The sequence below is a fragment of the Perissodus microlepis genome, chromosome 12, assembly GCF_051167445.1.
Source record: "Perissodus microlepis isolate ML-2025 ecotype Zambia chromosome 12, ASM5116744v1, whole genome shotgun sequence".
In the NCBI taxonomy this organism is placed as follows: domain Eukaryota; kingdom Metazoa; phylum Chordata; class Actinopteri; order Cichliformes; family Cichlidae; genus Perissodus; species Perissodus microlepis.
This window is the reverse complement of record NC_140472.1, coordinates 25,367,813-25,382,826: the sequence shown is the minus strand read 5'-3', so window position 1 is coordinate 25,382,826 and position 15,014 is coordinate 25,367,813. Positions and strand designations below refer to the sequence as shown.

The following is a 15,014-nucleotide window of genomic DNA, read 5'->3' as shown; positions in this document are numbered from 1 at the left end:
GGAAGTACCAACAACCCGAAGAGCCGGTTGGGAGCCAGAAGAGCCGACTCTTTTTAGTGAGTCGAGCCGAAAGAGCAGGTTCTCTAAAAAGAGCCAGAAATCCCATCACTAGTGAGCAGGAGGACAATTCAATTCAATTCAATTTTATTTATATAGCGCCAAATCACAACAAAAGTCACCTCAAGGCGCTTTATATTGTACAGTAGATCGCACAATAATAGATACAGAGAAAAACCCAACAATCATATGACCCCTATGAGCAAGCACTTTGGCGACAGTGGGAAGGAAAAACTCCCTTTTAACAGGAAGAAACCTCCGGCAGAACCAGGCTCAGGAGGGGGCGGCCATCTGCTGTGACCAGTTGGGGTGAGAGAAGGAAAACAGGATAAAGACATGCTGTGGAAGAGAGACAGAGATTAATAACAGATATGATTCAATGCAGAGATGTCTATTAACACATAGTGAGTGAGAAAGGTGACTGGAAAGGAAAAACTCAATGCATCATGGGAATCCCTGGCAGCCTATCGTCTATTGCAGCATAACTAAGGGAGGATTCAGGGTCACCTGGTCCAGCCCTAACTATATGCTTTAGCAAAAAGGAAAGTTTTAAGCCTAATCTTAAAAGTAGAGATAGTGTCTGTCTCCCGAATCCAAACTGGAAGCTGGTTCCACAGAAGAGGGGCCTGAAAACTGAAGGCTCTCCCACCCATTCTACTTTTAAATACTCTAGGAACAACAAGTAAGCCTGCAGAGCAAGAGCGAAGTGCTCTAATAGGGTGATATGGCACTACAAGGTCATTAAGATAAGATGGGGCCTGATTATTTAAGACCTTGTATGTGCGGAGCAGGATTTTGAATTCAATTCTGGATTTAACAAGAAGCCAATGAAGGGAAGCCAAAACAGGAGAAATATGCTCTCTCTTTCTAGTCCCTGTCAGTACTCTTGCTGCAGAATTTTGGATTAGCTGAAGACTTTTCAGCGAGTTTTTAGGACATCCTGATAATAATGAAAGACAGTAGTCCAGCCTGGAAGTAATGAATGCATGAACTAGTTTTTCAGCATCACTCTGAAACAGGATATTTCTAATTTTAGAGATGTTGCGCAAATGGAAGAAAGCAGTCTTACATATTTGTTTAATATGTGCATTGAAGGACATATCCTGGTCAAAAATGAGGTTGAAGGTTCCTCAGGAGGACAGACGGAACAATTGACAGAAAAAGTGTGGACTTTATACCACAGTTTAAAAACTATAACAGTTTTTAAATTGTGTTGATAGGCCACATAAAACCATAGTTATGATAAAAAAAAATATATGCAATGTTTGTTTTCTTTCCTGAATGCTATCATTGTTTATATTTTCTGGGGAAGAAACGGTAAAAACAGCGTTTTATAAGGAAAACGCTCGAAAGCACTCTCCGCCTGTGAGCAAAAACACGCCCCCCCACCCCACCCAGCCTTTCCTATTGGTGGAAAAATGTACTATGTCGACCAGTCAAAGAATGATATGGCAACATGGCATTTAGTTGTTTAGGAAGAGGGAAGTTTTAGGAGTGACAGAGGTGTTTTGAGATGTGAGAGATTTGCAACGGTTAGCGCAAATCTTGTGTAGTTAGTGTGTAGTGTAGTCAATAGTTTTGCTGTGTGTGTCAGAACAATGAGGCGACTGCTGAATGTTACGGGTGTTACAGGAGTGATACATCTTCTGTTGTCAGGCCTGGAGGTATCAGGCTGTTGTTCTCCTTTATCTCATAGTGGACAGAAAATATGTTTTGGAGTGGCATCAAATTTGATGCAGAACATCTGATTGTTCTGTAAATAGTTTGAATTGTTTATTTAAAAAGACACCTTGGCTGCATTTTTAGGTAAACAGCTGCAAAAAACTTTGTTGTTTGCAAAACTCAGTTACTTTTTTGAAGAAGTAACTGTATAATTAATTGCCCAACATTGGTCATTACATACTGTATTTTGCAGACAGAGAGTTACAGACTCTCTCTCCCCGATCACAGACTCATACTCATAATACAAATCAGAGCAAATAATAATAATAATAATAATAATAATAATAATAATAATAATAATAATAATAAATTAAAAAAAAAGAAAGCTGTGTTTTCAAAATTGGAGTTCAAGTTATTTTTACTTCCAATAGTGTTAACATACTACACAGGTCATGAACAAGATTTTTTTTACATTTTCACTGTAAGTGGGATAAAGCAGTTAATTAAAAGTAGTCTAACATAAATGTAAATGCTGTAATTTGATTATATTAATAAACCATGTAACAAAGGACCACTCAGGGAGTTTGTGTGTTCGCTCAGACACATGAAAAATTAGAGGGAACATTGGTAGGGGCGTAGATCGACCGGTAAATTGAGAGCTTCGCTTTTACACTCAGGTCTCTCTTCACCACAACAGACCGGTACAGCGTCCGCATCACTGCAGCCGCTGCACCAATCCGTCTGTCGATCTCCTGCTCCCTTCTCCCATCACTCGTGAACAAGACCCCGAGATACTTAAACTCCTCCACTTGGGGGAGGGTCTCGTCCCTGACCCGGAGTGGGCACTCCACCCTTTTTCGGCTGAGGACCATCGTCTTATACATCTATAGTAACATTAAACAACCAGTGGGTGGCAGTGTAGGGAGTGACACATCAGTGTCCAATGTTGTTGTTTATGTGCAAGTATACCATCAACACTGACACAAATACAAGAAAACAGCCTTTGAATAGCTGTCCACTGTAGTGACCACTGTGCGTGAAAGGGTTAAACACAGAAAAAAAGTCAATGGGTGAATGAGGTATGCAAGTGCTCAGGTAGAGTAGTAAAAGGGCAGTGAGCACCTAATATCTACATTTGAAGAAATAACAGACATAGAGGAAATGCTTTAGGCTACGTCCACACGTACCCGGGTATTTTTGAAAACGGAGATTTTCCGTTTTCGTTTTAAACAATAATCCTGTCCACACGTAAACGCAGAAATGAAGGAAAACGCTGCTAGGAACATGCCAAAGCAACAGGTGGCGATACATTCCTAACCGTGTAGAAATGTTGGCCAATCAGAAGTCTAGAAGCCTCGGTGGGAAATAGTAAACAAAGATGGGGCATAGAAGCAGAACCAAGTAGTATGTGTGGAGGGACTAGGGATGGGTATTGATAAGATTTTCACGATTCCGATTCCAGTTTCGATTCTGTTTAACGATTCGATTCTTTATCGATTCTCTTATCGATTCTTTTTAAAAAAGGAGAACACTAAGGTCGATTAGCTTAGAACTTTGTTTTATATCTTCTCTTTGAACAAGATAGAAATTTAGGAGTAACATGGCCTTACAAACCCAACAGTGAGATCTTAAGAGATCCAGCCTATGGCTCTTCCATGGGGTGTCACAGGGTCCCCAGGAAAAAAAAATAGTAAATGTAAAATAATAAAATAAATATTCTTCTGTAGCAATAACAAAGTATAACATAAATTATTCTGTAGCAATTACACAAGAATATCCAGTAATGTCCCTGCCTACAATTAAACACATTCACTTACTGAAAATCGGGGCATCTACTGTGGCAAATAGGTGCAAGCCTTTGACCACAAACTTAGTCACTGCTCGGTGACATTCGTCTATCCTGGCCTGAAAGGAGACGCTACCGGTATACTGCAGCGAGAACTGCCAGCATCTGAGCTAGCCAGACTCTGTCTCTCTCATCATGGTCACCTAAATGCACAGTAATGGCAGGTTTTGTGATAAGGCAGATCGCGCTAACATAATATGCACTGTTAGTTGATTATTTACCTGCCGCATTAACGGGAGAGGACGTGCAAACGTTACCGCTGCTGCTGGGTTGAGATTCACGAGTCCGGAGCGGAATTAAAAACACGACATTCATTTCAGGTCATCGCGTGTTTTGTGAGCAAATGCTTTTGCATATTCGTAGTGTTTCCTCCCTTAAATGAAATATCTACTTTGCGAGTATTGCAAGTTGCCCTGTTGTCATCCGTTCTCGTAAAGTATAACCAAACTTTTGAGCGTTTGAGTCGCCATGTTTCCTGCCAGGTAAATGACGCTCCGCAACATGGTGACGTCATTCGGGGCGACTGGAATCGATAAGGGAATCGTTTGCAAAAATGGCAAACAATTCCAAGGAATTGAAACAGTGAGAACCGGTTCTCAACAAGAACCGGTTTTCGATACCCATCCCTAGGAGGGACAGTAACAGTGTGTGTATATGTAAGCATTTAAACACTGCAGAGAGTACAATTAACAGTAACAGTACTGTAGAAATTCATTTCACCGAAACAATAACGGCGCACAGTGTGACGTCAAAAAAGGCGCACACCTTTGATGCTGCGTTTTCTCCGTTTTTCTCGTCCACACGTAAATGCAAAAACGGAGTTTTCGAAAATATCCACCCTGGCAGGCGTTTTTAGAAATCTTCGTTTTCAGTGACCGAAAATGCCGTTTATGTGTGGACGAAAGGTGCAAACGCATAGAAAAATCTGCGTTTTCAAAAATACCCGGGTACGTGTGGACGTAGCCTTAATCAATCAGTGATTGTTTTTGGTTTACCCAGCAAGTTAACATATCAAAGTGAAATTTAAATATGAAAAGGAAATATTTTTCAATTGTTAGAGGAAAAAAATCTAGCAGTGCTGAAAAGGAGCAGAAACAGAGCGATTCAGGCCTGAAATAAACAGAATGGCATGCTGTGTATCTCAGACAAGTTGAGCTAGTGATAAAGTCATCATTCATACTGTTGTTGAGGGGATGTGGCAAGTTGTTAGTGTGGGATTTACTGTCAGTTTTTAGTGTGGATAAACAGACTGAGGGAGGGCAGCAGCTTTAGGTTGTAAGCAGTTGTCTCTCAGCGGGCATTTTATAGCAGATCAACCAACACAACTCCTGTTTTTGAGAGACAGATGGATGACAGTTGAAGTTAATGACAACACTGTGACAATTTGTAATGCCGAAAGAGAAGGGAACTGAATTTGGAGAGACAATCGCTATGTAATGATGAATATGTAGTCTAAAAGGTTTAACAGAAATGGGTCTTTGACCGTGTATTTGATTAAGTCATCCAAGTACTTTTATTGTACAATGGCAAACGTTTGCGTTTGCCACACGTAAAATAACAACAACAAAGCTGGACTTTAAACTAAGTAATGCAAAACGCCAGTGAGCACCACTGAAATGCTAGAGCATTTTGAGGACGTGCAGATATCCAACCACACAGGTGAAATGTCCGTGCCCCAGTTTTAAATCAGTCCTATAGGCTAAATATTCCTTTTGTACTTTGTCTTACAAGTGGCAAACATGCCTTTCAGTGCCAGAATGAACACATTTATAACAACAATAGTAAATGTGATTAACAAAAACTCCAAAGAAAATTATTTTGATTGTATATTAAATGTATACAGCAACCTGACAGCTATATTTCAGCAGAAGCAGACTACAGCTGATTGATTAGCCTGCATTTGTTATTCATGTGCGTGAGGGATGGTGCAACTTGCAGCTTTGTATGGAAGACTAGGTGAGTTTTTATGTATACGTGAAAGCACCCATGGCTGGTGTAAAGAGGCAGGCAGACAGACACGATGACTGACAGCAGAAAGAGGATTTTCAGTCTGTTGCCTAGTGAGAGGCTAATCCTGAGCCAGTGGCCCCGTCTTCCTCTGATCCCATCCCTGTTCTTCTGTCTGCTCTCACTCTGCAGGTTGAGCTTCGTTGGACTGAGCTGCAGGATCTTCTGCTACCTCCACTCTTCAGCTATCAAAAGGTAAGTAATTGATTCTGCCTCCAGAATTCACATTATGAATTTTTTTCAGCTCCTTTCCTCATTATTGTTTCCTGTTTGCTCATGCACCTCACTTGGAAAAGTGCAGTAGCTTTCACATTCACTAACAGACCTTTTCATGGATCACATGATTTTTTTTCAGTTCAGTTTGATACAGTTTTGATGTATTTTTATTATTCTATGATATAAATACTTTGATTATCTTTGTAATTCCAATCCTTTTTCCTTAAATTATTATTTACACCACACAGTATAGTCTACACACAGCCACTTGCATTAAGACCACTTAAGCTGCCCTCTATTCCCAGCCATCTGCTAACTACTATTCTCCTTAAATGTTATTCTTTGTCAAACAGCCAGCAGTGTCTCCTGCACCTACATTTACTTTATATTTCTTTATTTAAAAATTTTTTTGTAGGCCTAGCAGTATGTCTTTATCAAGGGTCAAAAGGTGCAGGTGCCTCCCACTCTAATTACTACTCACTCCCTGAGAGAAATCCCTTTAATCCAACTTTTCTCCTTGACTTTAACGTGGCCTTAAAGACCTTTACTCCACTTCTTGGTCTTTCTTCTTTCTTGGGTTTCTTGAAGAATGTCTGGTTTCTTTCTATATGTTTTCTTCTGTTTGTCCTGTGCAAGCTTGGCCTGTTTGAGAAAGAATCACGTGTTTTCCACGGATGATCCGAACTCTAAGCTGGCAGTTTAGCTTAACTTCACTAACTTACTATCAGTCTGTGTGCGTGAGAGAGAGAAAATGATATGATTTGTGACTCCTAATTTCAGACAAGAAAAGAAATTCACTTTTGTAATATAGGTAATCTACAACAATACAGTAATATCAAATCTAGTTCTCTAATATCATGTTAATATATGTTGTATATATATAATGCTATAAATAATTTTTAACCCATCATATTTTTAATTTAAAGTATCTTAAAAAATACATAAAAATAAAATAAACTGTGCTTCTTTGCAAGCTCTGATTAACAGACTGAGGAGTCTTGCAACCAACTACAAAAAACATTATTAGGCAATTATTAATATGGTCAAGGCACCCAATCACAAATCACCTGATCACCTGAGCTGGTGACTTTCTTCGGGTGACCAATCAGAAGGCTGCTGTGTGCTTCACCAGTAATCCCATCGCACAGACTGCAGGCGTATCTGTTACTTAAGCAGTTCATAGCTTAAGGCTATTAGTGGTTTTGTCTGAGTATGTACTCACAAAAAGCGAATATGTGTTAAGACGTCTTAATTTAATATGTAAACTTTAAGAGATTGTTGAACTTTATGACAGCATGCAGAAAAATACGACGAGCTTCAGTCTGCAGCACAGACTTGTACAAATTATTAAAGCAAATATTCTGCTCAGCTGTGGAGGTAACTACTTTTTCTGCTCTCCTCTCAGTGCTGTCTGGTTTAACAATCTGATTCCCAATTATCCGCTTTCCCTGAATGCCACCTGTGACCTTCAGGAAGGATGCCTGTAAAGTTCAGCTTTCGTTAATAGTGATGGGATTTCCGGCTCTTTTTAGAGAACCGGCTCTTTCGGCTCGACTCGCTAAAAAGATCCGGCTCTTTCGGCTCCCAACCGGCTCTTCAGGTTGTTTTGTTGCTTTAATTAATTTATTATTAACAACAATATGAAATTATGCACAGAAGGAATTACTAATCTAAAAAAAAACCATGTGGTTTTATTTATATATGTTTATATATAAACATATATATAAATATATACGGTGGCCCCTAGAGACAAAGCACGTACAAACTCCAAAACACATTTCTAGCGTTAACTGAACTTCCAAAAGAGAGCTACCTAGATCACTTAAATTACACAATTGAAAGCATATGTGTATTGTTTGTGTATTTATACACAGTCACTCATATATATTCAAATAATTTAAAAAAAAAAGTTCATTTACCTGTTACTACCACACACCAAATCCAGTCCTTGGTACTTCCTGGCTTGTGTAGCCACTAGGTAACAAAAGCTCAACACTGCCCCTAGCATCCTGGAGCACTTCTGTTGTGTTTTTTACGTGCTTCGGAGTTTGTACGTGCTTTGTCTCTAGGGGCCACCGTAAATATACTTTTATTTATTCACCCCACATAAAATGTAATAAATAAATCATATAATACAAAAACCACCTGTTTACATTTCAACTTTTAACTATTTAAATTTTCAGCGTTTTCCTTTTAAACAAATTTAAAGTGAAACAATACAAAACACTGCAAACCACAACACAATAAAATATAAATTAAAATATGAAAACAAAAAGATGATGCACATATGGGTCTGCATGAATAAACTTTCTGAATCCTTTATCATCCGCAACTGAAAATAGTTGTGGGTGATCACTATACCTTTCTAATGTGACGTTGTTGTCCCTGGCTCTCTTTCTCATTCTCTCTCCCTCCCGCTCTGTTCCTGTGCTACTGCGAGTGTAACTACTGCCCCTCCCCCCTCTTCCCAGCGCAAAGCACAAGGCTCGCATGCGGAGTGAAGCGAAAAAAAAGTGCGAGAGAGAGGGTGAGAGAAAGAAAAAAAAAACCACGGCTCGCGTCGTTCACTTCAAAGAGGAGGCTCTAAGAGCCGTTTCGTTCGCGACCGACACATCACTATTCGTTAAACGAGAAACTCAGCGTGCTGTACGGTAGTGCATGAAAGACATGGCCTGAAACAGTCCAGTGAGATTGTAACCATTACATAACATTCATTATGGATTTTAATACTCAACTGCAGTACATTCCTGCACAAACACAACTTCACGTTTCTTAATCCGCCAGACTGAAAATTGGAATTTTACTATCCAGGGCCAATAAATTACAATTTAGAAGTTCTCAAAGAGTAACCTTTGTCATCTGCACTTTTACCAGATAACAACTGAGACCTCACAAGCATGGCAAGCTCTTTCACCCGTGTGATTTCTGGCCGTAACACGGCAGTGATGTTGGCCATGGGAGCTGGCACGCTGACATCCGGATACCTACTCAGTGACAACATGGAAGCTGCTGAGAGGAGAAGGCTCTATCCACCCAGGTACTTGAAAATGAGTGTATATGTGTGTATTGGTGCCATAAAGTGAAGGGACATCAAACTGAGAGTTGTCTAGCTAACTGGTCAATCAAGTTATTGCATGAATCCAGGCCTACATTGCAGGATCGCTTGGCAAAACTTTCTTTGAATTATAGCAGAAAAGCAGATAGCAAAAAGACTGTTTTTCCCCAATACAACCAAAGCATCACGACAAGTAATTTATTTCAAACAATATTTAGATGGTTACAAGCCTGGCTATGAAAATTATTTATTTGTATAAACATTGATTTTGATCTTGCTAACTTTTTACAGTGCTGATTTCCCTGACCTGAGGAAGCACAACAACTGCATGGCCTCGGCCTTGACCCCAGGGATCTATGCACGTCTGAGTGATAAGACAACACCTAACAACTGGACCCTGGACCAGTGCATCCAGACTGGAGTGGACAACCCTGGACACCCCTTTATTAAGACTGTGGGAATGGTGGCTGGGGATGAGGAGACCTATGAGGTATGCGTTCAGATTTGCACCATGTTGATGTGGCTTCCATCCGAATAAAATGGGAAATTATATGTTTGATTCATTTTTATTTTAATCAGGTGTTTGCTGAGCTTTTTGACCCTGTTATTAAGGATAGACACAATGGCTATGACCCTCGTACAATGAAGCACCCGACTGACCTGGACGCTTCCAAGGTTATACTTTCTTCTGTTCTCTGCATCACATCATCTTGAGCATCCATGAGTCCGTGTATCAACTCTTACATGCCTAACATAACCTAAAGCTTTGTCGTCCTCAGATCACCTCAGGATTTTTTGATGAGCGCTACGTGTTGTCATCTCGTGTTCGTACCGGTCGCAGCATCCGTGGACTGAGTCTCCCCCCTGCATGCACGCGCTCTGAGCGCCGTGAAGTGGAGCGTGTGGTTGTGACGGCTCTGGCTGGCCTGAAGGGAGACCTTTCTGGTCGATACTACAGCTTGGGAGATATGACTGAAAGAGAGCAGCAACAGCTTATTGATGTTAGTGAAGATTTACACATTTTTAGAAGCAAGGTTTATTTTTCTTTTTGTCTTGATTTCTTTTGCTATCTAATGTCCCCGTGATTCCTGTGTCCCCATACTGGCCAATCAGGAGCACTTCCTGTTTGATAAGCCTGTGTCACCTCTGCTCACGGCAGCTGGGATGGCCAGAGATTGGCCTGATGCTCGTGGGATCTGGTAAGACTAGGAGTACAGTCAGACTAGAAGGAATATAGTGGTTTTGTAGCTCAGTGACCTAGAAATCTAGATTTTGGAGATATTCGAGTTAGAGATTTACTGAAGAATAGTATCCACATGTTGGACACGTCCAGCTTCCAGGGTGCACTCTGCATTACTGATAACTCAGTTTGCTTCCTGCAGCTTCTCGGTGTCTGTGTGCTCTTCAAGAGGACAAGTTGATTAGAGAATGCACAACAGGTGTCCCAGTTACTCAAACTAAACTATTCCCACAACACTCTGCCCCACATCCCCCCTGGAGCTGAGCTAAAATCTCAACCAACCACACATGCATTGCAATTCTAAATTCTTTTCATCACTGATTTCTACATGTTATTTGCTGACGTACCACTTTGTTAATTATAACAGTTTGATTTGGTGATATTGTCTAACATCAGGCACCATTAGGTATTAGCTATCACTTTAAGAAAATCGCCAAATTCTGACAAAAGCGTATAGCTTACTTTTAAGGGATAATATCCCGAGGAAAGCAAAGGATTTTAAGTAATATTATGTAATTTCCCAGAGATAATACAATATAAAATGTCAGTGATTATATAATTATTTATGCATTTTAGGAGTGAACCAGTGAGAGAGAGGCTCCATCAGTACACTATGATCAAACACTGGACACATGATATGTGATGTTATCCTGTCATATCTCTTTTAGTAAATAATTTTTTAGTTACAACATACATAAAACACTTAACATTTATTGCAGAAAATCAATGAGAAGCAAGTAATCCATCAAAGAAAATAAGAGAAAACTAAAGAAGATATATCTAAGAGAAAGAATTAGCTAAAAGAGAAAAATAGTGGTAAGCGAGACAGTGTAACTTTTTGATAAATCAAAGAATAAAAATGATATAAATAGTAAAAGGCACCACTTTAGTTTTAAGGAAGTAAGAGATTTACTTAAAAAACCCAACGCAGACACTGAATTTTTATTTATTTATTAAGTCTGTTATGAACAAATGATTAAAATAAGTCAGTCTGTGTCATCTATTTTAACTATTCAATTAATTATAGTTTGGCTCCAGTGAATGAAATGTCAGCTTTCTGGTAGCATAAGTTCTAGTATTGGCTGATTTTTTTAATGTGTAAATTTTCCATCTTGCCACCTTATTTCTGCTACTCTTTTTCCAGGATTTTTTTTCATTCATAAACATAAAGTTCATAATACATCTTTGTTAGTATTCTTAGACCTGTACTTGTAGCTCCAATAAAATCAAAATCAGTCACTTAAAGTCGAGACTTAATACCATATTATGCTTTTCAGATCACTTTTTTTTTTAAAACTCAAAGCATCTTTACTTACATCTCTCCTCGTCCTTTACAAACCTTAACACCATTTCCTTTTTTAAGAATGCCATTTTTCTCCCTCACATATGCTTTTTTAATTGTTCTTATGTTGAATGTGACTGAAACCGATTCACTTATATGCCCTGGTGTCTTAACAAGAAAATATAAATATAGTTTTGAACTGGAGTTTAATCCTTTCTTCTTGACACTCAGGCACAACAATGAGAAGAACTTCTTGATCTGGATCAATGAAGAGGATCACACAAGGGTCATATCCATGGAGAAGGGAGGAAACATGAAAAGAGTGTTTGAAAGATTCTGCAGAGGGCTGAAGCAGGTATGCACATCTCTTTATCTTTGAGTTATTGTTGGTCCAGTGTGAATTTTTCAAGTTAAATGTTTATCCATCAATTCAATTTATCACTGTCTTTTTGTCATTTTTGCCTACAAGACTGTGAGTCTATAAACTAATCTATAGTAGAGTGACCAAAAATCAAGAAACAAAGACTCAGATTAATTCAGATCTAAGATTTTAGTTCAGAGATCCAAAAAGTAAACATTATTAGAATTTTTTTTTTAACTTCTAGGTTGAGCATCTAATTCAGGAGAGAGGATGGGAGTTCATGTGGAATGAGCGTCTGGGCTATATCCTCACCTGCCCCTCAAATCTTGGCACGGGACTCCGGGCTGGTGTGCATATTCGTCTGCCCCTCCTCAGTAAGGTAATTCATGAATCATAATGACAGTTCATCTCACGTTAACTGCAAACACATACACATGATGTCACGTATTCTTCTTCTATCTGACAGTAACTTGAATTTGTTTGGTGTTTATGATCTAGGATGCTCGCTTCAAAAAGATCCTGGATAATCTGAGACTACAGAAGAGAGGCACGGGAGGTGTTGACACAGCCGCTACCGGAGATACCTTTGACATCTCTAACCTTGACCGTCTGGGCAAGTCAGAGGTAAATCCTCAGGGAATGAAGACAACAGCTAAAGAAAGTAAAGCTCAAAAGTGAACAGCAGGCAGAGAGAAACAGAGTCAGATGGAGGAGAGCAGACATTTGTAGCACAACAGGTGTAAGCTTTGAATAACTGTACCCCATGCTGTTCTTTAATCTGTAATCCAGGCAGGGGTGTGCCAGTGAAGGTTGAATGGCTGCTTTTTCCTGAGCAGAATGTCTTTGCAGGCTTTGGCAAATGCTGTGAAAGGACCTTAGTGTTTAAGGTCAGGGATATAGTGGGGTGCTGTGGTTACTTCCATTTGGGCCAAACGGGGCAAAGTTTGTAAATGGCCTCAGGGGAAGCCCCTGCCTGACGAGGGTAATCTCAGGAGGCACAAGTGTAAAGGTTTAAGTTAAATTTGCCAGAGCGTCACATGAGCCTTTGCAGTACAGTTAATGCTAACCAGGTGTGTACTGGTGTTGGAGGGGTTAATAGCAAAGAATGGCAATCAACAAAACACACAGTATCTTAGCTGAACTTCAAGAAAAAGTTCAAGAAAAAGCTAAGATCCATTTTATTTTGTTTGTTTGATATTAACGCCATCACAAACTTTGTTTGTTTGATCCAGCTCAGCTTAATATTGCAATGCTTTCATTTCTTATTTCTTGTATGCAGTGTACACAAATTATAGCCTCACAAGTACATACATTGGTGGTGTTGTTTTTCTGGTATTTCACTTAATAAGTTAGAACTAGTTTAAAGGTCAACAAATAAATACTATGATTGTGTTTGTAACTCCAGACTCTCGCCATATGTTATATGGAATCAGTTAAAAAGGACTGATTTAAAAAATAAATGCTTTATGTTTTTTTTTTATCCAACCAAATAACAAAAAACTATTTCATTTATTTCATGTCTTTCAACTTGTGAAAAGAGCTACTCTTTGATATCAGTACTTGTAACATTCAATTATATCCAATAGAGTTTCAGGATCAGATACATGTAGCGATGAACCGCTGAGTTACAGTTAAAGGCAACCTTTATAATAACTTTGTACATGCTCATAATAAAATATTGTTGACACTGGCTATGTTGCATTCACAGGTTGAGCTGGTGCAGTTAGTGATTGATGGTGTTAACTACCTTATTGAATGTGAGAAGAGGCTGGAGAGGGGGCAGGACATCAAGATCCCGTCCCCGGTTCCTCAGTTCAGGAAGTAAGAATCACCTCGACTGGGAATCCTGAGCGGTGGGCGTCCTCCGATCACTGATCATTTAACTAATGTTTATTGCATGTATAACACTGTACTAACTGACATGCAAAATAAATTCATTACATGTACATGACTTCTAAAACTAATAAACTCCAATGATGAATTAAGTTTTGTGTTACTGGTTGGTGCTTTTACAACTTTGGTGGTATTAACAGCCTTTTAGACAGTAACTGCAAAAAAGGTAACTTGTGAACAAAGGAAAATAATTTACTCAGCATTGTTTATAGTTTGACTCCATTCAGTTTCAGAGAGCTTAATTTACTTCTTTTGCCTGTACTGACTTTCTGAGAGCTTGCCTTTGTAATATGCACTCCATATAACAGCAATTAAAAAGTCTAACACCAAAACTGATGCTAATAAAAACTATATTAAAAGTAAACATTTACAAACAATAAAAACGTAACTGAAACAAGCAAACCTGCTCTGAAAACAGCAATAAAATAGCACTTTTTATACATTAATTCAATACTTTTATTGTTATATCTGAAGATTATTGGTGTTTGTTAATCACATCTTATTAATATCATATATATGTATCTATAATGTAATAAGACATGCTCCTAATTTCTTAACTATAAAGCTAAAATGCCACAAATACAAAAAAAGAGAGAGAGAGAAACAAGAGAGTTACAATGATTAAAGTATAACTCACAGCACTATAAAATATTGTTAATGCTCACACTTGACCGCCCAGCGTTCTGCTAGTTCCTTCTCTTTTCCAGACACAAGGGAAAGAGGAGCATTGTCTGTTGTGGCTGGCTGACTCAATAAGAACGAGCTATATTGGGCAATAATGTCATGACCTTTACAGCTCTATAATTAAGTGCTGAACCCTACTTGTCCTGAGCTTTAACTCACAAAGAAGACTTTATTATTCTTACAGCGCTGAGTCCACATCGCTCTGATGACTAGACTTGTTTCTGTCTATAAACAAGAAATAAAAATATGTCTGGAATAAAACAAACAGAATGAATGAGAATAAAAAGGAATGACATGCTGAAGTTAGCGCGACATTCTAACCTCAACCTCTCAAATGCCTCCTACACAAGGCCTTTAATCCAGGAGTAAAAGGCCAAGCTCATTAGTGATGGCTGGACAGAGCAGACAGGCCAAACAGAGGTGAGCTGATTTATGCCATATATTGACAGTTTCAACTTTTTTGGAATCTTTTGGCGTGATGAAGGAGCGATTATATGTTATAATTAAAGGCATACTGCCAAAGTGATTGATTGAATTTTTTGGGTGAGTTGTCTCTTTAAATTGTGATGCTCTGAGAGACTTCCTTTTCTGGGAGCAGATTAATGACGCAGATCTATTAATGCTATTATAGACCAACAAGCTCAGACCCTGTATGTGTGTGTGTGTGTGTGTGTGTGTGTGTGTGTGTGACTGTTGTGCTAGAAGAGAACT

The 15,014-nt window shown here is 39.0% G+C and overlaps 1 protein-coding gene across 1 annotated transcript; it reads left to right on the top strand.

Annotated features, from left to right (window-relative positions):
• The first annotated feature begins 5,658 nt into the window (after positions 1–5,658).
• Positions 5,659–13,722, top strand: LOC146376384 (creatine kinase U-type, mitochondrial-like). Its single transcript, XM_084946595.1, has 10 exons — positions 5,659–5,767; positions 8,663–8,825; positions 9,135–9,333; positions 9,423–9,518; positions 9,623–9,844; positions 9,957–10,042; positions 11,597–11,720; positions 11,971–12,105; positions 12,225–12,350; positions 13,435–13,722. Exons 2-10 carry the CDS (start codon positions 8,686–8,688, stop codon positions 13,549–13,551), a joined length of 1,245 nt encoding a protein of 414 aa, XP_084802721.1. The 5' UTR covers positions 5,659–5,767; positions 8,663–8,685; the 3' UTR covers positions 13,552–13,722.
• The last annotated feature ends 1,292 nt before the right edge of the window (positions 13,723–15,014 follow it).

Excerpts from the sequence above, each read along its gene's own strand:
- LOC146376384 (XM_084946595.1), top strand. The coding sequence starts at position 8,686 with ATGGCAAGCTCTTTCACCCGTGTGATTTCTGGCCGTAACACGGCAGTG. Across the intron at positions 9,519-9,622 it reads CTGACCTGGACGCTTCCAAG|ATCACCTCAGGATTTTTTGA; the intron begins GTTATACTTTCT and ends TGTCGTCCTCAG. Across the intron at positions 11,721-11,970 it reads TCTGCAGAGGGCTGAAGCAG|GTTGAGCATCTAATTCAGGA; the intron begins GTATGCACATCT and ends TTTAACTTCTAG.